The 22354-nt window shown below is 43.3% G+C and overlaps 1 protein-coding gene across 2 annotated transcripts in view; it reads right to left on the bottom strand.

The window, feature by feature from the left end:
- Positions 1-22354, bottom strand: part of MYOF (myoferlin) — a 680400-nt gene that overhangs the window by 13284 nt on the left and 644762 nt on the right. For both annotated transcript variants that reach the window (XM_078643399.1, XM_078643401.1), the window contains 2 exons: positions 18801-18900; positions 9515-9708 (listed from right to left, as the gene is read on the bottom strand). In XM_078643399.1, coding sequence (XP_078499525.1) covers positions 9515-9708; positions 18801-18900 — 294 coding nt within the window. The remainder of the gene's footprint in view (positions 1-9514; positions 9709-18800; positions 18901-22354) is intronic.

The raw sequence follows: 22354 nt of genomic DNA, 5'->3' as shown, positions 1-22354 counted from the left end.
CAACCTCTGATATTTGACTAAAAGATGCAGAACTAAATTTATTGTAATGCATGGCACGTAGCCAGCTGTTAAATGACGCCTGTTTTTTCAACATGCTATACGTACTTCTGTGATCATTTTATTATGTTCAACTCCTGGCCTATGTAATTGTGTGGCTGCCCCATATGTGGAAAAAAACAGTAGAATCGAATAATTCTAGTGGCTGCATTCTGCCTAGAGATTAAAGCATTAAATGCTTCTCTGAATTGTGCACTACAGTGAATATTTTTGTTTACCAATAAAAGAAGATCTTCAAAGGTGTGACGCTTTGCAAGTACTATGTGCAGCTGTTTAAGTCTTCTTTGGTGCTGGATGTCGGTCTTGGAAGACCTCTTGAAGAGAAAGCACAACATTTCTCGATAAGATGCATGTAATTGCAAACCGTGTGTGACGTATTCTGCGTTGTAGCAGGGAGAGTATGTGGTGCATCGGAAATGGTGCCATGTTTGCCTTTATAGTTACTGGTGAGAACAACTGCTGTCAGGACACATGTTCCCAGCTTGAGAGCTGTGCTACAATGATGACCCCCCCACCAGCCCTCATTTTCTTTCGCCCACCACTTTCCAAGTCCACCAGCCGCCACTGGATAATTCTATAAATGTTCGCAAGATTCTTGATCAAAAGCCTAAAAGGACTATCACGTCAAGCAAGCACTGGGAGGGCAAATTTAAAACTCAGCCTCTCCCACAGTGAGGCCAGATCCTGAAACAGTTTTGACTGGCACTATATCATCGTTGAAGTTAACAAGAGAACACGAGGATCGCCGGGGACCTTGGGTAAGGACATGTACAAGAAACCCTGATCCCACAAGTGAGAACAATACAATCAATACCAATGAACCAAAATGGGTCGAGTTGAAAATCCAGAATTGATATTGGGAGAAATGAAGGGGTCCATAATGAAGGTGCTGATCGTCACACGCCAGGGATTGCTGAAATCAAATGAATCCATTCTCCCTGCTGGTGCAGGCTGGTCCTCATCGTGTCCATTCTGAGGATCCAATTGAATTGCTCTTTATTGAATAGCTGCTCCACATGGCCCCCTCTTTCAGGTAATTTTACAACACAGATCACCTGCCAACAATACATTTTCTGATCTTTTGCCCAATTTACGTTACTGCACAGCACTGTATACTGTAGATCACATTACAGGTATTGCAATTGAAGTGCCCACGCTAGGGTATGTCACTGTTGGCATGATGAATTGATTTAGAATCTATACAGAGCTGGCACACACCACACTGGCCACATCTAAAGTGTCCAGTGGCTGGCTGCTCTATCATGTCCTTGACGCAAAGTAAGGCTGCGCTTGCTTTAAACACATTTTACCACAGAATTTGGAAAACACCATTCTAGATGCTGCAATGTGTGAACAGCATTTGAGCATCTTTGAGCTGGGGTATCCTGTTATGGTGGTGGTGGTGTGTTCTGACTTTTATACTGCTGTGATTATGTGCTACATCATTGCGGTGTGAAGTTGTTGCATTGTCCTTTGTTTATAGCGTTCTGTTATTGTTGAGATGTGTCTTGTTATACTTTAATTGTGTTATATGGCTTTGTGTATGTTATAACGTCATGTCCGGTTGTTTACTTTGATATGTTGATTTGTATAGTGCACTAATCACCCCGGAGGGTATCCAGGCACTTGGGCAGGTGTATGGTCCACAAGGTGCTTATATGAAGAGTCAGGTATCCAGCTTTTTGTGGCACTCAGGAAGGGAGGAGGCGCCTCTGGTGTGTTCAGAGGTTGTTCCATGTCTAAGAAGTCAACAAATGCGGATATATTTCCAGCCAAAAGCAGCACCTTTAAAAGCGGTAAATGGTCGCTTCTCACAGAAACTGTAAATGTATGTGCTGCTTTTAGTTGGAAATGTAGCAGCATCTGTTGACATATCTAAGGAAAATAACATAACACAGTAACAAACAGAAGCAACATAAAGCATAAGAGCCTAACAAAACAGCCAAAAGAGAACGCAACACAGCATCAAGCACAAGCTGCAACCTGCAACACAAAACAGCAGCAGAAAACACAGAGCATGTCACCAACACAAGAAAATGTCAACAAACATCCACAAATGTTACGACGTCCAGAATCTGTTTTCCTACTATAGTGGTAAAAGGGGTCCTTCCTTGCAAGGAGCACGGCCTTAACTTACCATACCAGTTATAAATATTTGTCATCTGGTCCTAAATGTCTCAATTAGGCCTGCTCGCTTAGAGGCATCTATTTGCTGTAGACGAGCGCCATCTGGTGGTTGCAAAAGTACTAGGATGCATTAACCGGTTTGATCTTCAGGAGTTCTCAAAATTATTTTAAAAGGGTATATAACGCATATAATATATAATACAGTTACAGGATATGAAAGCTAGCCGTAACTTGCGTCATAAGGCAAGTACCACCATACATTTTAGGAGCGTAATGTCTAACAATAGTGCCAACAGGTGACAAATTACTGAAGTGCAGCAATGACCCATTTGACTGCTGCAGGGTTAGAAAAACAGTAATTATCAGGGTTGAATGGCCCTCTCAGGTATCGGGACCCTAGTGCCACTACACCTGCTGCATCAATGGTAGCTATGTCCCTGAGCGAATTATTTTTGTCTCTTCGAGTTTCCGGTTTACCATTTTCCAATTAATAAAAACGTGCTTAACGGCTCCACCTTGACTAAAAACTAGCGTTACTAGATCATGTATTGCTTGTGCTGGTCGGATATTTGGATCTAGAGACCTATTAAGGCAGTTTTATTTTGACAAAACTTTGCTCACATGCCAGTATTGGAAACGGGTCATAAAGAGCCGTTTTCTTACAGTTGTGCATAATCGGGTGTTGGCAGTCCCAAAGGGGTGCCAGATAAGAGCACCATGGAACGGGCCTGATAGTTAGGTGTCCATCTGGAGTCACAATTCAGTAGTACGTGGTCAGCATCATTTGGGAAAGAAGCCTGTCCGTGAAATCCAATCCGTTAAAACCAGCTGTCCGATGCATTAGGTCTGGTGTCTCAGTGGACTAATAATGCATGCACTGCAGGGGCCTGTGTTCGACCTCATGGTCACAGGTTCAAATACCGGCGGGTCCATTCAGCCTTTTATCCATCTGAGGTCGATAAAATGAGTATCATTGATATGGGTAACAATAAACATGTTATTCAGCGCCAAGAGAACGTGCGCTTCACAAATACACATGTTAGAGTGTGAGGTGTCTACCGTTTACGGAAACAAAAGTTATACTGCTCTGAAGGGACTGTGGTAATACAGGTAGGGAGATAGAGCACCTGCGGCTCATTATAGGGGCTGGTGGAGAGTTGTCATTTGCGTGCCATCCTATTTATTTATTTGAAAAATTGTATATAGCGCTCGCTAGACCCGGAGGTATCTGAGCGCTTTACATGAGGAAGAACATTGTTTAAGAACATAGTTACATCAGTTGCTGGAGCGTAGTTACATGAGTTACAAAAGCATAGCATAGGCATAAGGATAAACAAGGCAGGCAGGGGAGAGAAATTCAGGGGAGAGGGGAAAGGAATAGGGGAGGTAGACAAAGAATGAAGGAGGGAAGAGGTGGGGGAGGGGATAGGAGACACAGCGTGGAGACAAGGAAGTAACAGTGTCTGACATACGGCTCGGTAGGCGACGGCTCCCAGCATTAAAGGGATCATTCCCAGTCCTCCGTTATGTGTGATTCACTTGTCGCTGTGGACTCTCTCAGCGGGGTCTCTGACTCTAGGGCATAAATGCTGGATCCCTCCCCAACAAGGGAAGAGGAGTGCTTTAACCACGGGCACACACTCAAGAATGAAGGAGGGAAGAGGTGGAGGAGGGTGGTAGGAAACCTAATGGAAACACAGTGTCCAACATCCAGCTGGGTAGGAGACTGCTCCCAGTGGTAAGGCGATCTTTCCCAGTCCTCCGCTATGTGGGACTCCCATGTCGCTGTGGACTCTCGCTGAGGGGTCTCTGAGACTCCAGGGCCTAAATGCTGGATCCATCCCCAACAAGGGGAGTAGGAGTGCTTTGGACAAGGGCACACTTATGGAGGCCAATTAAGGGACAGTCAGGCTGGTAGAGAAAGACCCTCACTGTAGAAGAGGAAATGTGAGTTGGGTTATTGGTTAAGTATTCATGCGTTATAGCTGCCAGGGGGAGAGACAGCTGCCATGATAGGATCAGGCAGGGCGCCTCTAGTATCTCTCTCGGTTGCTTGTGACGCTAAACAAGGACTTCCTTTGATGCCTGAGCTGTTGCTGCTATTTCAAACAATTATCAGGCCAGTAGGCTGTAAAGGCTAAAGGGGCCTCCCTTAGGGTGATTGTGTTTGTCCCCTGGCGACGATCTTCTGCAGATGCCATTTTGGGGTCAGGCGTGTTTCACAAAATAGGCTAACGGAGATTATTGATTTCAATTGCCCTAAGAGTCTAAAGGGTGACACAGTACTCTATCCCGCAGTCCTCCACGAGAGAATATGCCCCCCCAAAAATAAATAAATAAATAAATTAAGGTCCGGGTGACCCACAGGGACCGATATCCAAAGAGGGAGTGCACTCAAACTGGCAGTGTGCCACCCATGCAGCGTATTCTGGGCTCTTGATTGCCCTCCAGCACTTTTTGCCCACCCTCTGCCACTGCCTTGGGACCCTCATGCATCTCTTTGGGCCCGGGGGAAACCTACTCACCAGGTCCTTGTATCAATACTTCAGTCGTGCAGCAATGTTATTTCCTGGCCATGTTTTTTGAACTGTTGAATTGCTGATGATTTAAGGAGAGTGTATAAAATCCAAATAAAAGGCAGATTTAAAAGTTCCTCAAAAATTGCATGCAAATTATACACAGTAGTCTAAAAAGCAGGGCTGAGGGTAAATTTTTTTCTACGTTCCCTCATTCCTCCATTTAATAAATAAATGAAAACAAGCATTTACGAATACAGTAGAATTCTGCCTCACACAACTCCATCCCTAAAATCTGGGCAATGGCAAGGACATTTATCTTGGGTTTTGCAGAGGTTAGCTATGCCTTGGCACTAACATAACTGCTACATATATTCACCTAAACCCGTTGTTTTCTTCTCTGACCCTGCCTGAGCTTTAATGTATTCAAATTGTTTACATTTGTGCTCCGGTGCTATCATACAGTGGCTGCCTACAATATGCCAAGTAATACAAACATGTTGCCAGGGATTATGCCACAGGCCAATGTGTTGGCAGGGATTGCCACCATTGTCCCTGGTTCAGATTTGACAAGGAATTACCCCCTGTGCCAGGGCTAGCATGTTGTCTCGAATTACCACCACTGCGCCTAGTCCAGCATTTCACCAAACACTCCAACCATATTGCACGGGCCAGCATGTTGCTCGGGGTTACCTCCATTGTGCCTGGGCCAGCATTTTACCAGGGATTACCACCATTGTGCAAGAGTTGGCAAGTTGCCAGTGCATATCACCATTGTGCCAAGCATAGCATGTTGCCAGGGATTACTACTATGGTGCCAGGGTGAGGATGCTGCTAGGGATTACCAACATTGTGCTAGGACGAGTTTATCAGGAGTAATCACCATTGTGCCAAGGCTAGTTTATTGTCCGGAATTGCTAGTGCCTGCACGCTGCCATGGAATACTGCCACTGTGCCAGTGCCGGCAGAATGCCAGGAAGTACTCCCAATGTGCTAGGGCCAGGGTGTCATAGGTGGAGCAGTAGCAAAAACACTCTCTCCCCCACCTGTAAACACTGACTTTTATATGTGTGCATTCACAGGCATGCATTCACAAACTCGTACTCCCAAACATATGCGTACACAGCCAAGCATACACGCACTTACAGACTTGTACTCAGACATATGCGTACACAGCCAAGCACACATACATACACGCACTTGCAGACTTGTACTCAGACATATGCGTACACAGCCAAGCACACATACATACACGCACTTACAGACTTGTACTCAGACATATGCGTACACAGCCAAGCACACATACATACACGCACTTGCAGACTTGTACTCAGACATGTGCGTACACAGCCAAGCACAGATACATACACGAACTTGCAGACTTGTACTCAGACATATGCGTACACAGCCAAGCACACATACATACACGCACTCGCAGACTTGTACTCACATATGCGTACTCAGCCAAGCACACATACATACACGCACTTGCAGACTTGTACTCCGACATATGCGTACACAGCCAAGCACACATACATACACGCACTTGCAGACTTGTACTCAGACATGTGCGTACACAGCCAAGCACACATACATACACGCACTTGCAGACTTGTACTCAGACATATGCGTACACAGCCAAGCACACATACATACACGCACTTGCAGACTTGTACTCAGTAATATGCATACACAGCCAAGCACACATACATACAAACACTTACAGACTTGTACTCAGTCATATGCGTACACAGCCAAGCACACATACACGCACTTGCAGACTTGTACTCAGACATATGCGTACACAGCCAAGCACACATACATACACGCACTTGCAGACTTGTACTCAGACATATGCGTACACAGCCAAGCACACATACATACACGCACAGACTTACTCAGACATATGCGTACACAGCCAAGCACCCATACATACACGCACTTGCAGACTTGTACTCCGACATATGCGTACACAGCCAAGCACACATACATACACGCACTTACAGACTTGTACTCAGTAATATGCGTAAACAGCCAAGCACATATACAAACAAGCACATCACACACCAAAGTCGGACTGGGCTATAGGGCAATCTGGCAGTGCCTGACGGGCCTGCATATTTTAGGGTGACGAGTCATCAAGTGCTTCTAAAGTGGACAGTGTATGACTCATGAGGGAACTGTCAGAGCAGTACATTTCCCTAAAGAATGCTTGGACAATTCCACAACCAGTCTGATGAACAAGATGGAGGATTATAAAGGTAATCCTTAATTCTGCTGTGAGTCAGTGTTACAAGGAAGCACATTGCAGAACCTTTTGAACTTGGCTTGATGTGTTGGAGAGAACTGCAGCAGCCTTGCAGTAAATCACCTGAATGGGGCAAGCCGTTTAGCTCCAACACTAACACATAAGAAGTTCCTGTAACAGACCTGGGCCCTCATAACTCTTGTCACACGGTGGCGGTCACAGGGACGTTTTAAGGCCTGTGCAAAGTGGGTAATCGCCAGGGCCCCACCTTCCAAGGACCCCCTTGGGAAAGTGAACTTTCTATTTGACTTATGTGCAGTTTCGCATCTTAAATCTTAAAGTATAATTCAATATTGTTATGCATCCTAGGGCTTGAATTAGCAAAAAATAGGTCACGAAATTCAAAGTTGTTCCAAATAGGGCCATCAAAATCCGTAAGAGGATACTGGGTGGACAGTTGATTGTCAAAGAAGGGTTGGGCCAAATTGCACAGATTTAGAGTACACATTCAGGAGCTGCAGGCAGAGATGGATATTAGGAAGACAGCTCAAAACGCGCACCATGTTGTTCAGCTCAAATGTTGAATGAGAAGATAATCCCATAAATCCAGATGTTGCTGCAGTGAACCAGGGCATTCCTTTTGACAGAGTTTAGACTCAACCAGCTTCACCTTTTCACCTCTTCGTATTTCAGACGCAGTCTCAGAGTGCAGTGAGTGATCTCCCACACACCTACAGAAGCTCAGTGGGTTGTTGACTAAGGGAACCCATGGTGGCCAGTCTGATGGCGCTTTAAGAAGCATTTTAACAGAAGTGATCAAGGCCCTCAAAACCTTGGGGCTTAAACCCGGAGTCAATTACATAATCTCTGATGCATTCTAGGCTCATTCACAGTCAGCTAGGCAGCAGCAAGGATTATGACCACGCGAAGCACTGCCATCTTCCTCGGTCTAGAGAAGAGGATAATATGATAAAGGGCATGGAACCTATGGCCCAAAATAACATGCACACATTTGTTCTTAATGGAGGATTAAGGGAGAACACAACATTTATGATTAAGGGCTTCTATGAATAACACTAAGAACACATGGCATCATTTCTCACCAGAAATGGAGAATCGGGCTTAGGTTTAATGTTTTTTTTTAAACATTTACTTAATTCACTTTTTCAGAATGTACTTCAAAGTTTAACCTGCCCCACTCTCACTCACCAGATTTTTCTCATATTTTTCTGTTTTATGTGAAGAACAGTGTTGCTCCTGCGTTACCTCTGTGCTACACAAATACCCTAAATACATTAATAAAATAAATATGGAGAAGTAGGGAAAAGAGAACAGTATTTCAGAGTAGCACCCTGTCTATACGTCTACTTAAATTAATGTCCGAGCTTGTAAACAGTGAAAGATGGGGAAACCCTGTTTCTTCCTAGGACTTATCCAAACAGGGCTGGCCCTTCCACAAGGCCTGGCTCAACAGCAGCCATAAGGCACAACCTAGTTACGCCCAAAAATAACCCAAAAAACCCCAAACGAAAATTGGCCTTTTTGTGTTTAGAGGCGTGCCGGCAGGCACAATGCTATAGGTCTGTGGTACTGAAAATCCTTGGACTGCTTCATTATCCATCCTTCCAGCCTCCTCGAAGATACTCATCTGTTGCAGTTCAATAGATTACAAACCAATGGTTTACTCCAAGACAGAACATGGAAGAGCCCCGATTCATCAGATCTGAGGCTCTACTGGGCAAGGCAAAGGAACCATGCAACGCCATCAAACATTCTATTTATTCAAAAGCTGTAATGCACCAAAGAATCTTTATTCGCCATGAGTTCATCATTGAACGTCTATGAGACACATTGAGGGAATCAGATGGCCGAGGACGTGAACAGGGCAATGTTCCTCATGGAGAAAAGATCACGTTTACTAGGTGTGTGAAAGTCTACAAGGTTGAGTTTCACGCTATACAGAGAGTTTGAAGATTATAAAAATAAATTTATAAGGTAGAAAATATTATATGAGTTTTTTTATTTTTATTATGGCGACTATGTCGCGCAAGAGTCACATGTCAGTACAAAGAATTTGACAAGCCGGGCCCCAGCCAGATCCTGGAATATTTGAAGTTATCTGCCTTTCTTAGCTTTATCAACTTTTTAATTGTGCGTGAAAAAATGGGGGGGGTACATGCTCAAGCACTATGCAGCTGTGCATTTACATATCCATAGCAAGATTACAAAGCATGAAAACAATCTATTTCTTAATTTATACAAGTGGCCACCACTGGCAGCTGTACAGCTTCAAACAATGACACTCACTGATCAAGAGCGATAGGGAAGAACTACTGTTTTTTTTTTTAGCCAATCACCCCAGTAATTGTTCCACAACCAGTTATTTAATTTGCTTTACATGTTAGGGTCACACACTAAGGATCTAATGTGAACCTCTTTTCTCAGCCACAAAAATGAATATGGATCTGTAGACAACAACTAAAAGTGAGATAGGGAGATAACAATTGCACAGAAGGAGGACTCCGGAATTGCTGCCCAGATAGGACTGAGAATGCATAAACCTTACCGCTAAAATACGTTTGCCATCTTTTTCCGCAAAACACGGCCACCATCCTCTCATGGATTTCTGTTCAAAGAGCGAGGCTGTTTTAGGTGCTTTGGAGTGGTCTGCTGCCTTGTAATCCGGAATCATGTCCAGGGAACACTTTTCGGGAGTTTTTGATGGAATAATAGTGCGATGCAAATCGAGTTCAACAAAACCTAAGAAAAAAAAAAGAGGAGCAAACAAATCTATATAAAGCACATCATTTGAGTTGAAAGCAATATATCCTGCATCATAATTTCCCCTAGTTGAAAGACCTCAGTAAAGAAGACCTCATTGGTTGACTGCAGCATAAACTCACTGCAGCAATGTAGAGAGCTGACCGCCTTTGACTGAATTAAGTGTTGTCTTCTACTAACAAGAACAATGTGTTAACCTAGTTTTACCACCATGAATAATGTTACCAGTTTAGCTCACAATCTAAGTAACCTGCCCACTGAGAGGGTTCACAGAAAAAAAGAAGCTGAAAGACATTTTTAGCATCCATGAGCACATATGCAACTGTCTGATATGGCGCAGTAAAGAAGGAGCCACCAAATGTTGGTGCCGAACTAGAAAAAAGTACCACAAAACTGATTTTAGGACTTTGTGAGCACTCCAACAGGCAAATCACCATTTTACTTATCATCCTCACACACCTTCTGATGAACCACTCCTCTGCTCACAAGTGGAAAATGTGCAGCTCTTGCATTTTCTGAGAGTAAATTAACCTATTGTGGAGTGTATCATAGCATGAAAACAGTCAATGGAACAGCCAAGCTCTTACCGCATGCCAAAGAGATTTTTTTTATTTTATTTTATTTTATTTTGAAAGTTTTATATAGCGCGAACAAGATCTTTGCAGATATCAGAGCGCTTTACAAAGCAGGGAATACCAGACAGGAGAATGAAAAACGTGAGGGAGCATAATAGTACAGGTAAATCAATAATGTAAGTAAATAGTCAGGTAAGTTAAACAATAATACAGGTACAGCACATATTCGTAAGGATCTAGCAGAATAATACAGGAAAAACACATAGGTGTTCACAGTATCAGCAGTATGGTGAAGTGGAGATTCTTATCGTTTTCGTTTTGTAACGGTCTTCTATACTGAGCTCATATAGCCCACTGTACATGTAGTGATGCAGTTGTTCCTGTTTTATTATTTTTGTATTCCCTTGCTACAGCAGTACATAGCCTCATTATCAAGAGTTGTAGCAGTCTAATGTTGACCTTATTCCCTATCCACCTGCCAGCATCAATGCTTGCATATTTGCGACGCGATATATTGGAATTTGCCCACAATGCTGTAATGGTGATACCTATATGTGAAAACGCAATAAAAACTATTAAAACACGCCCCCCCAAAAAACGGTCTACTGTTCTCGAACTGCATTCAACCCGATGTGCAAGTTACTTCGCTTTAGAAAGTTTTTCTGGCGGGTGTTCTATCTTACCGCAGAATCACCGTATTTTGAGATATCCTCAGCCACCAGTCTGAGTCCATAAGTTCTGCATTTCAGAAATGGGGGCTAGGTGGTGCCAATACCAGTCAGGGGAGAGGACCAGAAGGCTCCACTAAGGCACCCATGGAAGCACTTACATTTTATTTTCCAACAGGACAGGTAGAGACAGCGCCAGACAATCAAACATGTACCCAAAAAAAAAACAAGAACAAAAATCCCATCAGTGCTCAGACTGGAAGGTAAGTCGGTGATGAGTATGTTGGAACAAAGGCATGCATCAGAAAAACATGATCAAAGATCAGGATCATGGATTTGTTTTTTTACTGCAGATTCCCCGTCTTCTGAAAGCCTCATTCAGCAGGTAACCACAGACATGAGACTTGAGTGTCCAATGCACAGATTAACAGAGACCTCCTATGGCATAAACTGATGTATCACTATTCTCAGGGCTTTAAGTGGGATGAAAAAACTGGGGGGTCTCTCAAAGGGGCGTGGCCAGATTAGGGGCGTGGCTTTAAAACACTTACGGAAAAAATCTGTGTTTAGCATAGTGTGCCGCCCGACTTGTATTTTGCTGTTTCTGTCATTGCATCCAGATATGTGATACAAGTAACATCATACTTACAACAAGTAAGGACTATTGGCTCTGTCAATGGTTATTAGTTGCGCAAGATAAATAAGCTGCAACTATGGATTGTTACATGTAATATTGAAAAAGCTTCCAATTAAAGCCCTGGTGACCCTACCATAATGTTGCTGCTCTTTCAAAAAGAGAAGGGAAATCCATAAAGAAAATTACTGTTTAATGGATTTCCCTTCCCCCACAACGCTCACCTGGCATGACGTCATGCCGTAACTTCTCCGCTAGTGAGAAGTGAGGGCAGTGCACATCGATGTGCCTGCCTGCTTTCTCGAAACGGGTCTCTATCGGGCTAGTTTGCGCCCTGGCACTTGTTTCCAGACTGCAGTGACAGCAAACTGCTGTCACTGCAGTTCGGAAAAAACGGACCACTTGTGCCAGGGATTAAAACATAACCCGGTAGAGACCCGTTTCGAGGCCCCCATTAAAAAACTGTCGGTGCTCAGACCCCTTGAGACCCGGCCCACTTAAAGCCCTGACTATTCTTCAAATCTGGTGTTAATGTGAACATACATATTCAGAAAGTTGTGTTTACTGAAGGAACGGATAGAGGCCCAGGAAGCTGCAGGACAGATATCCGAGATCACGATTACTGTCAACATGATGAAAGTAGCTGCTCTTCAACTAGTGGAATCAGGACTCTTACAGCAAGGCTGCAAAAACTGAAATTAGCTTATGATGTTTTACCAATAAAACTACAAACCGCTAGTTCTTTAAATAGTCTTTGATGGAGTAATTCTTAGAGAACTAGAGGACCATATGACAGTTCAAATGGTGAACATGCCCCAACCCCTTGCAATGGCGAGGGAGAAATAAGAGAAACACAACCATTTGAGATATGTGCTCTAAAATCACACAACTCAACTATATATACCAAGTACGATGCAATCTGAATACCCAAAGAGAGTGTGCAATATGGACGCATTGCAAGCAAAGGTGAAAGAAGCCAAAGATACTATTTTCAATGTTAAGAGTTGTAAGTCAAAAGAATGCAGGGGCTCAAATGGAGACCTCCACCAGGGTTGACATAGCAAATTAAATGTTTAAAGGTATAGGGGATTAAAAACTGTGGGGAGGAGGCATTTTGCAGATTTTTTAAGACAAGTGGAACTAGATGTACTTTGAAGAGTGAATCTTGTTCTGAGAAACACTGAAAGGCTGAAATCACAGGCATGTATAATCTTTCACTTTATCTCGCTGGAGCCCATCTGTATGCAAGGAAAGGGAAAAAAGAAACCGAATAAATCCTACTCCTCTTGAGAAGGGGCCATTGTCATGGTCAGGGCACCAAGAGGGAACCCTCTTTCATTATTAGGCAGAAATAGATTTCTTAGCTGGATGCCTAACTCCCATGAGTATGTCAACCACTTATTCGAACAAGTATTGGCACAGCAAATTGACCTAGCTTTTTGTTAGGGGGAAGTATTTCTTAGTAGTTTGTGAATGAAAACACTGCAAAACAAACAACTTGTTATGATAGCACAGTAAAGCAAAACAGAAAAGAGCAACAAATGAATGCAAATGTGGCAAAGGTAACCAAACAGAGGCACCTTCCAACCAAAAATAACAAACCAGCATATAAGCAGGAAGTGTATTCGCATCACAGAGCGCACACTGACTTTAATCTAGCAAAATAGCTACTTTATGCCAGTCACCAAAACATAATGGGACCATGAGTGAGAATTTGACCATGCACAAATGACCATAGTCTTAAAAGACAGTATAAGCACTCAACTGCAAACCATGAAAAACACATGAAAGCCAATGGCTGAAGGGGATGGACCCAAAGCCAACTGTCTCTGTACGTCTTATTGCAGCCAGACCTCAAAATACTGCCTTACTAGAGTATGTCTGTGAACGTTCCTGCGAGCACTGCTAAGGTGTTTATGTGAGAATGCAGCATCCTCCTCGGCGCCACTGGTACAGATGGACCTGCCTCAATGGATGACAAAACTGATGAGAAGCTAACATCCAAAGATTTAGGTACCGGGTATTCTTCGCACAATTTGGTACTACTAAGACCATGTCAATTTTTAAAACCGTAACTTCCTTGGAAAATAAATGGGAACTGGTCTGTACAAATAAGGGGGTGAATTCCCAATCCCACAGAAATGGATCCTCTATATACTGAGTGAGAAGAAATTCCTAAGGACAAACCTGCAACTGTTGAAATGCAAGGAAAAAGGCTAGATTGCGGGCGTGCTCCTCAGAGAGAATACATATTGCACTACCTTTTGGTTGGGCTTCCACCAATGAGAAAGCCGGTTAGCTAGCTCATGCACGATTGTCATAGCCAGCAAAGTTAGCAACAACCAATGAGCTGAGGTGAGCATTTATCCAGCTCCTCAAGTTGGACTGTTGCAGTAATGCTGCAAGAAGCCTAGCCATCCAATCTTGTGGACACATCATATTTTAGGACCTGCACTTTAAATTATTGCACCAAGGGAAGAAAGGCTGCACAACCCATATCAATCACCCAAATCCCAGGGAACTGTTGATCATCTGCTCATCCCAACAGGCCCCAACTCACAATGGCTGTGTTTGGGACAAAGGTGATGTGAACAATTCTTGAGGCACTGAACTCAAATCCAGAAGCTCACTTCACACAATTAGCTGGTGAGAAGGTCTATTTGAGGAAAAACCTACTTTTGAAAGTAGGGAAGGAGGACTTGCAGGTGGAGTTCCCACTCGTGGGTCTGTTGCTGCTGAGCAAGTCTGCAAAATCGTTGTCAGCTCCTGGCAGATATTCATCCAAGAGATAATTGTGGTGGTGAAGAGCCAAGTTGCATATGGTATGAGACAGTTCTGACAGTTGAGAAGACCGTGTCCCCCCCCCCAACCCCACTGTTTTTGTAGGTAATACATGGCTGTCATAGTGTCCAGTCCATCCAGACTAGGACAACCTAGCGAGATAGGTGAGAAATGAAAGCCTTTAGTGCTAAAAAGACGGTCTGAAACTCCAAGTACTTGATGTGTAGGGATTGAAGTTTGGCATCCTACAGACCTTGTACTGTGAGGTGTTGCAGATGGGCACCTCAACCCATCTCTGATGCATCTGTGGTGAGTGTGAGGTGAGGAACATGGTCTAGAAAATGTTGCCCCTGTAGCAGGTCATTAGTGCTCCAGTCTATCAATACTCGTTCTTAGAGTTGACCCTGCGATTTAGACCACTGGCAAGCTAGACATTGCTGTAGGGGAAGCATGTGTAATCTCGTGTGGGGAACCATGGCAATGCAAGAGGCCATCATTCCTGGCAGACGCATTACAGTCTGAACTGTGAGAGGTGTGTTCGGTTGGAGCTGTGGTAGAGTTACCCGAAAGTTCTGAACTAGAGTGGGATTGGGGTAGGCTAATCCTAACTGTATGTTGAGGATTGCTCCTAAGTAAGGTTGAATTTGGAGAGGTTGAAGGTGAGACCAGGGAACATTTATTGAAACCCCAGTCTGTGAAGTAGATCCAGTGTCAATTGTGTGTACTGTTGATACTGTAGGAAGGTACTGGCTTTGATGAGTCAATTGCCCAGGTATGGGAATACATGAACGTTTTGTCTTCTCAGATATGCTGCAACTACTGCAAAATATTTTGCGAACAATTGAGATGCTGTGGTCACCCCGAGCATAAGAACTTCAAATTGGTAATGTTTGCCTGCTATGACAAATCAGAGGTATTTGCAGGGTGTATTGTATATGGAAAAAGGCATCTTTTAGGTCTAGTGTTGCCATAAAGTCGCTCTGTTGGAGAAGTGGAATATCATAATGCAGAGTAACCATATGGAAATGTTCTGATCAGATGTATTGGTTGAAGGGTCGGAGATCCAAGATTGGTAGTGACCAGAGCCTTTTGGGAATCAAAGTATAGAGAATATACCCCTGAACCCTGCTGTTGAAGCGAGACAGGTTCTGTAGCCCCTGTGAGAAGAAGCGCTTTGACTTCTTGTTGGAGAAGTGTTAGATGATCCTATGACAACCTGTGAGTGTGAGGTGGGATGTTGGGTGATGTGGTAATGAGCTCCAGACAATAGCAATGTTGGATAACGGCTAGTACCCATTGGTTTGAAGTGATAGATTCCTAGACTGGGTGGAAAGATTGTAGTCTGCCCCCAACAGATGTGGAGTGGTTAGTAGGAAGGATTAGGTAGTCACTGCTTTGCTGTGGGTGTTGCTCCGTGTGTGGAGGCACCATAGCTCTTCCCTTGTTGTTTCTGCCGCTGAAGGAACCTCTAAAAAAAGGCCTTACTGTAGGCAGACTGGCCTAATTTTTGTTGAGTGGAGGGTGGAGGGGTCTGTGGTAGTTGATTTATATGCACTCCTGTAGTATGTGCGATGAAAAGACCCTCTAGGAGTTGTGGTCTGTAATGCTCCAATAGCCTTACCTGTGTCCGTATCCTTTTTCATTTTATCAAGGGTAGTGTCTACTTGTGGGCCAGAGAGGTGTTCTTCATCAAAAAGCATATTCAGTACTGACTGTTGGACCTCAGATTTAAACCCAGAATACCTAAGCCATTCATATCATTTAAGTATCACACTGGTATTGACACCACTAACCGCTATATCCACAGCATCTAGTGCATATCGGATGGAGTTATTGGTAATGGCTTGACCTTCTTTGACAATTTTGTGTCCCCTTTTGCAGTGTTCTGCAGGGAGGTAATGTAAGAGTTCCTCCATCTCACCCCAGTGGGCTGTGTCATAGCAGCCAGAAGACCTTGGGAATTGGCAACACGCCAATGATTAGCTGACTGTGCTGTGACTCTTTCCAGCTGCATCTATTTGCTTACTCTCCTTTTCAAGAGGTGAGGTATCCCCAGTAGCCTGTGTTAACTCTTACGAGCCATAGTAGCAACTATAGAGTTGTGGAACTTGACCACTGATAGAGTGGGTCAGAAGGAGCGTCCTAGTTTTTTTTGTCCACACCCGGGGCATGGACTGACTCTTTAAAAATTTCCTCAGCGTGCCTTATGCTGGGTAGCTTGGGTAAATACTGGGTGTCTATGTGTTCAAGAGCAGGTATCAAACAAAAAGTTCTATTTTATGGACTCTGTGTAGCTCAACATTGTGAAACGCTGCTGCTCTAGCAATTACTTGTTGAAAAGAAGTGGCATCTTCTGGAGGAGATGGACGAGCAGGATATAGACCTGGATCCTTGGGGTAAAGGGATCAGTGTCATGCATCCAGTGAGTCAGGATCTCCTAATGGCCTGTTTAACCAACCATCATCTGTATCTGGTAATCCTGGAGGTGTATCATCAAGTGGATCAGGTGGTGGAGATGTAGACGGGTGTGGTGACGGGGCTGGAGGAGGGGGGGGGAGTCGATGGTGGAGGTGGAGGCAATTGTGTAGCACTGGTGGCTTGGTCCTTCATCTTCTCTTTTGGGAGACAAGGCTGTCTAATGTCTCCTGGAAGGACAGCTTCCTCTTTGGAGGCGGAGAAACTAGTATCTGTCCAGTACCTTCCTGGATCAGAATTTTCTGTTGGCGAATGTCCATTTTCTCGAGAATAGGCTCAATCGGAGACATATGAGCTGATGAAGATTTAGAGGCTTTCAGATATGTAATTTTCGGTATGGAGGCTTTTGGTGTAGAACCAAGGTTTGGCTCGGCACCCAGGTACATATGGTCGGTAGCCAGCTCAATTCTGGAGGTCGGTCTCGGTAGCCGACATTCAAAACAGTCTTTCGGAGCGGACCATGGCCAGAATGCCTGCTTGGGTAATAGAGCATGGACCATAATACACATGCGCTGACCAGATGGAAGGCTACTCATCTCCTTATCAATCTCTACACTAGAGCCGGAGCTTTCATCAGGGAAGAAACCCCCTTGTTTTTCCTCCGAAGCAGACTACTCACTGAAAATGTTGGGGGTGTCCCATCTGGGAGACATTTCCAATGGACGTGCCATTTGATCCCGAAGGGTTTCTTGGACCAAAAGGACTTGCACGTGTCGCAGTCAGCTTTACGATGGTCCGGAAAAATACACAAGTTGCACACAAGGTGTTGATCGGTGTGTGGATATTTCGCATGGTAGCGCGGGCAAAATTTGAAGGATATGAGTCCCATCAGAAGGGCATTTCAGATGGAAATGAGTGAACGCAGGAGAAGGCCCAAGACAGGGGGTGCACTGAAGGGTGATTGGTCGAATCCCAAACCAACAAAATTTGTGAGCAGCGTAGAAGTGAGAGGTTTGATCAAAACAATACCGTTTGAAGACAGTAAACGAACCGAAGAATCGCACCAAATGGAGTTAATACAGAGTAGAGGCCATGCATCCAAACCCAACAGTGGAGAGAAAACAATCTAACAAAGGACCCAATTCCCATGCACAGTATTTTCGAGAGGAGGAGTCACTTGGTCTCGTAACTTGAAAGACTTCTAAGAAAAACTTGCACAACCGCACACACAACACTAGACGGCGTGAGTATGCAGAACATGTGCATCTACAGCCACACATTCCATTGTGCATATATTTATATGATGGAGTTTATTAGTGTATAATAATAATGCACACTCATTGCAAGTTACTTTAGCTGCAGAAAGTAGGAACAGATTCAACAGTCCTCCCTATAAATCGAGGCAGTGTCTATATTGTACATTTCTTTTGACAGAAGAAACCACCAATATAGATTACTGCCAATTTATATATGTGAAATTAAATCTAAAATTGTGCAGAATAAAGCATCTTTCCAAAATATGATTCGATTTATAGGGTGGAGAGCTGAATCCCCTTAAACTTACCACAATTCTTTATTTCCTGGGGTAGCAGGTAATCCCCTGAGGAACCTTACACCCCCAAGCAGAAATTGTTTGAGCACAAGAACTTCATGAAGCAGTTGCAGCGAAAGATATGTTCAGACGCTCTCCTAATTTCCCATCATTCTAGTTGTTTTTTTTTTTTTTTTTTTTTTTAAACAGAAAGACACTTGAGATACTTCAATAGATCTAAACACAACAATCACATTTACATTTTAGGCTGTTTAAACGAAAAGTTAAGAACTTGCACCAAATTCACAAAACGCCCAATTCTCAAGACAAAAGTTATTTTGTGCAGGCAAACTTTTTAAACAAAATTCCTTTTATATCAAAGAAAACTGCTCGAATGCAAACAAAGGCCCAAAGTTAGCTTTACAAACGTGGTTTGACAACTTATTTAATAAGGTTAAAGTTCATACCCAAGTAGTCATCCAGAGAAAATTTGTCATTGTCCCATATTTGAACTATTAATTTCGGGGGTACTCTAAATTCTGTGTTATCAAGGCTCCAAAAATGCTCCTGAAAAAATAACACATTTGGGTACATTTTTAACAACCATGTCTTTACAGTCCAAAACAAACTTTACAGTTGCACTTGACAAATTATATGCTTACTCAATTCAAAAAATATATAAGCAATTCCTGTTACGTCCCTGTGCTATACACCCGCGTCCATATAAACACCTATAAAGGGACAAGAGGAGGAGGTGTAGTGAAAGCAGAATCATCTTGTGAGTCCCTTCTATCAAGGATGCAATCCATACTTAAATCTTTGCATGCACTGTTGCAAATAAGAGCCTGAATGGGGCGCAAATTGATTTTGAGAATTAGCCTGTACAACAGGAGTGCACAATTTCCAAGGGTTAGCTTTTCTCTTATTGTTAAAGTTGGATTTAGAACATGATGAACAGCTGAGAACCAATAAGAAGGATGAGAATTTGGGAGGTAGTAACAGCATTGACCCAACCACGGCTCTAAGCGATCAGGTTGTGAATGCTTAATTTCTGAAGAGAGATGCAGACAGCCATGTTTCTCAAGAGTATGATGGATTGCCCTTCTGACCAGCAGAGGGCAATGGGATTGCTAGAAAACTCTCTGCAGTTTGGAATGTCTCCTTGATAAATATCAGACATTTTATTTGGACAGTGAAGTTAAGAAATCAATGAGAACAACCTCATGGCTAATATGGGCATCTCACATACGCAGAATTATAAATTAGGGGCTAATAGTGTGTTTCCTATGGTGATTGTCTCAAGGCTTGAACATCATGTTTATATGCTTTTTAAAGTGCATCAGACATTCTAAGAATAAGCTCCTGTTCGCAGCCTGTGCTGCTGGGGGTAGGTGCAAGGTCTAAGGAGACTGAACAAAATATTTTCCATCATATGCTTTCTCACGAATTTGTGTATGTAAAGTAGATCAATCCACAAGTTAGAGTTTCAATTGATGAGCCACCAGGTGCGAACTGATTAGCATATGCGCTGGAGCATTGGTGCTTGTGAATGTGGCAGGTTGAGTGCCCTAAAGGCTTATGTCCTGCATCAAACTCTAATTTAACTCATGACCAGTGTGCCTCAAGCCAGCTCAGCTGAGTGAAAAGGTACTGTAATGGGATGCCCAAGAACCCTTTAATGGTAGTCCGTATACACCGCCCTCTGCCCATACTGCCACCGAGAACATATTTATCAAAACAAATCAGTGAGGGTGAACTGAAAACTCTCGCATGAGGCCAGTCCACAGTTTAAGGCCTAGTCCAAATGAAATTGAACCAGAGCACCCAACAAGTCCAGCACGAAGCACCTTGGGGATGGATGGACTGCTTGGCAGCATGTATCTCCAAGGTTGCCGCTCCACTCATATAAATCACTTGAATAGTCCAGACCTCACTTCCCTCTTCCATGCATTATTTTTTCCTGTATTATATTTCTGCTAAAATTTGGTCACAGGTGGAAGGCAAAATAGAAAAAGCTTTTAAATCAGCATACTAAGATGACTGCTCTATACAGGACTATCATGAGGATCTGCAACAATACAAAAAACTCAATAAGGAAAATAGAAATGCTTCCCCCAGTGATCTGAATAGAATCTTGGCGCATGGAAGATTTCATGCACAACACATACACACACACACCCAAACTGATGATAAACTTTTGTCAAACGTCTTCCACATCCATGCATGAAGCTCTGGCTTAAGCGGCACTGCAGTTCAACATGGCTAAAAATCATTGACAAAGCCAAATAGTAAAGCTATTTGGCTTTGTCAATGTTTTAATTTTGCTATGTTGTGCATTATTGCAGCTGCTGTACAGTATGATAAAGTAAAAAAAATTAAAAATAAAAAACAAAGCGCTATGACATGGCCAGCATTTACCATGCCATATCACTTTTCTATTTACTTTCAGCCGCTGTACAACCAAGCTAAAAATACATTGACAGAGCCAAGAGATCTCACAAATTTGAGACGTATAGGCTTTGCTGATGCTTACTTTTCTGATGGGAATGTAGTGAGGGAGGGTCAAACAAGAAACTTGGAGCAATGTAACAGCGCAGAAGGAGGGGGGTGTTACAGTGCAAGACACAATGTGAGACGGTGTATCGGGCAATAATGATGGGGTGACAATGGGAGAAGAAGTGACAGAGCAAGCGACAGCAAAGGGCAACATCAGAGCAAATTAAAACAGGTCAAGCAACAACAGCAGAGCAACAACAAGGAGTGGGAGGGAAAGTGGGAGACAGCCTGCAAACATATGCACTCTTATGTAGTGCTATAACTAAACATTTTTTAAAAATAGAATACCACTGAAAGCGCGCAAGCAGTGGAAGGATAATGGGCAGAGGAAGGCTGCAGTACTTGGGCTGTGCTCCAGTGGAGGGACAAACACATGAAGTGAAACTGGAACACGTGGACCAAAAAGAATCAAGGACCTTGGTGACATTGAACCCAACCAATGGTAAACAATGGGCAGGCCCTAAGCCCTCTGTAGAGTAACAAAATGTCTCAAGCTACAGCACTTGCACTGCACTGTGAGGCAAGACCTAAAAATGAAGCAGAAGAACACAGTGTACTACTTGACATGAAGAGCATTGACACATGCAACTGAAACAAAGATGCTTGGCAATGAATGGATAGTCAGGACACTGGAATAAATATAATATGGTGAATAGATCGATGTAGCAGACTTAAGATAATTAGAAACGCATCATGTAAAACAAGACCCAAAGCAGCATACATCCCATGGTGCTAATTCAGTGACAAATTTGCAAACAAGGAGGAAGGGAAACGGAGACAGTTTTGAAACTCAATCAGAATGGTCAAAAATGAAAGAAACTAGCCCCATGAGAAGAAATGAGGAATGCAACCAATGGTGCTACAGCACATTTCCAGTCAGATACATATGTTGTGCAAGGCATGAAACAGAAATTGATAAGAAACTGTTTTAGTTCCTTTTTGATGGCGGGCAGAGAGAAGGTGGTGCGAATGGCAGGTAGGAGTGAGTTCCAAGCCTTGGGCGCACAGCCAAAGAAGCATTGGTTGGTGGTGCATTGTGTGTTGACAGCCAGAGTTTCTTGTACTAGTAAGTCAGAACTGTGGAGTTGTCTGGTTTCACTGGATATCTAACTTCTTGGCCAGATACAAAGACTGGTCAGAATGTACAATGAACAAAATTGTATAGGTCACCTATCTTCCATAGGAAGCAAGTAAACAAATGAAGGACTGGGTTAATATGTGCCATTCTCCTAGATGAGACAGGCAGAACAGGAATACTTTCCCTTCCTTTGTGGTGACAATGCCTCAACTGGGAGATTCCTCTTCTTATAGATCCCCTAGATTCTGAAGTAGCCACAGGTGTCAACACAAACCAAAAACTATTCTATTACCACAACGAGCACAAGTTAGCACTGACAAAAGAGGGATACCAGTTTGACTGACCTACAACCTAATGGGATCTTGCAGGGAAACAGAATGAAAAGGC

Source organism: Lissotriton helveticus, chromosome 5_1, assembly GCF_964261635.1.
Source record: "Lissotriton helveticus chromosome 5_1, aLisHel1.1, whole genome shotgun sequence".
Classification (NCBI taxonomy): Eukaryota; Metazoa; Chordata; class Amphibia; order Caudata; family Salamandridae; genus Lissotriton; species Lissotriton helveticus.
The sequence above is the reverse complement of the archived record's forward strand: the minus strand, read 5'-3'. Positions and strand labels throughout refer to the sequence as shown.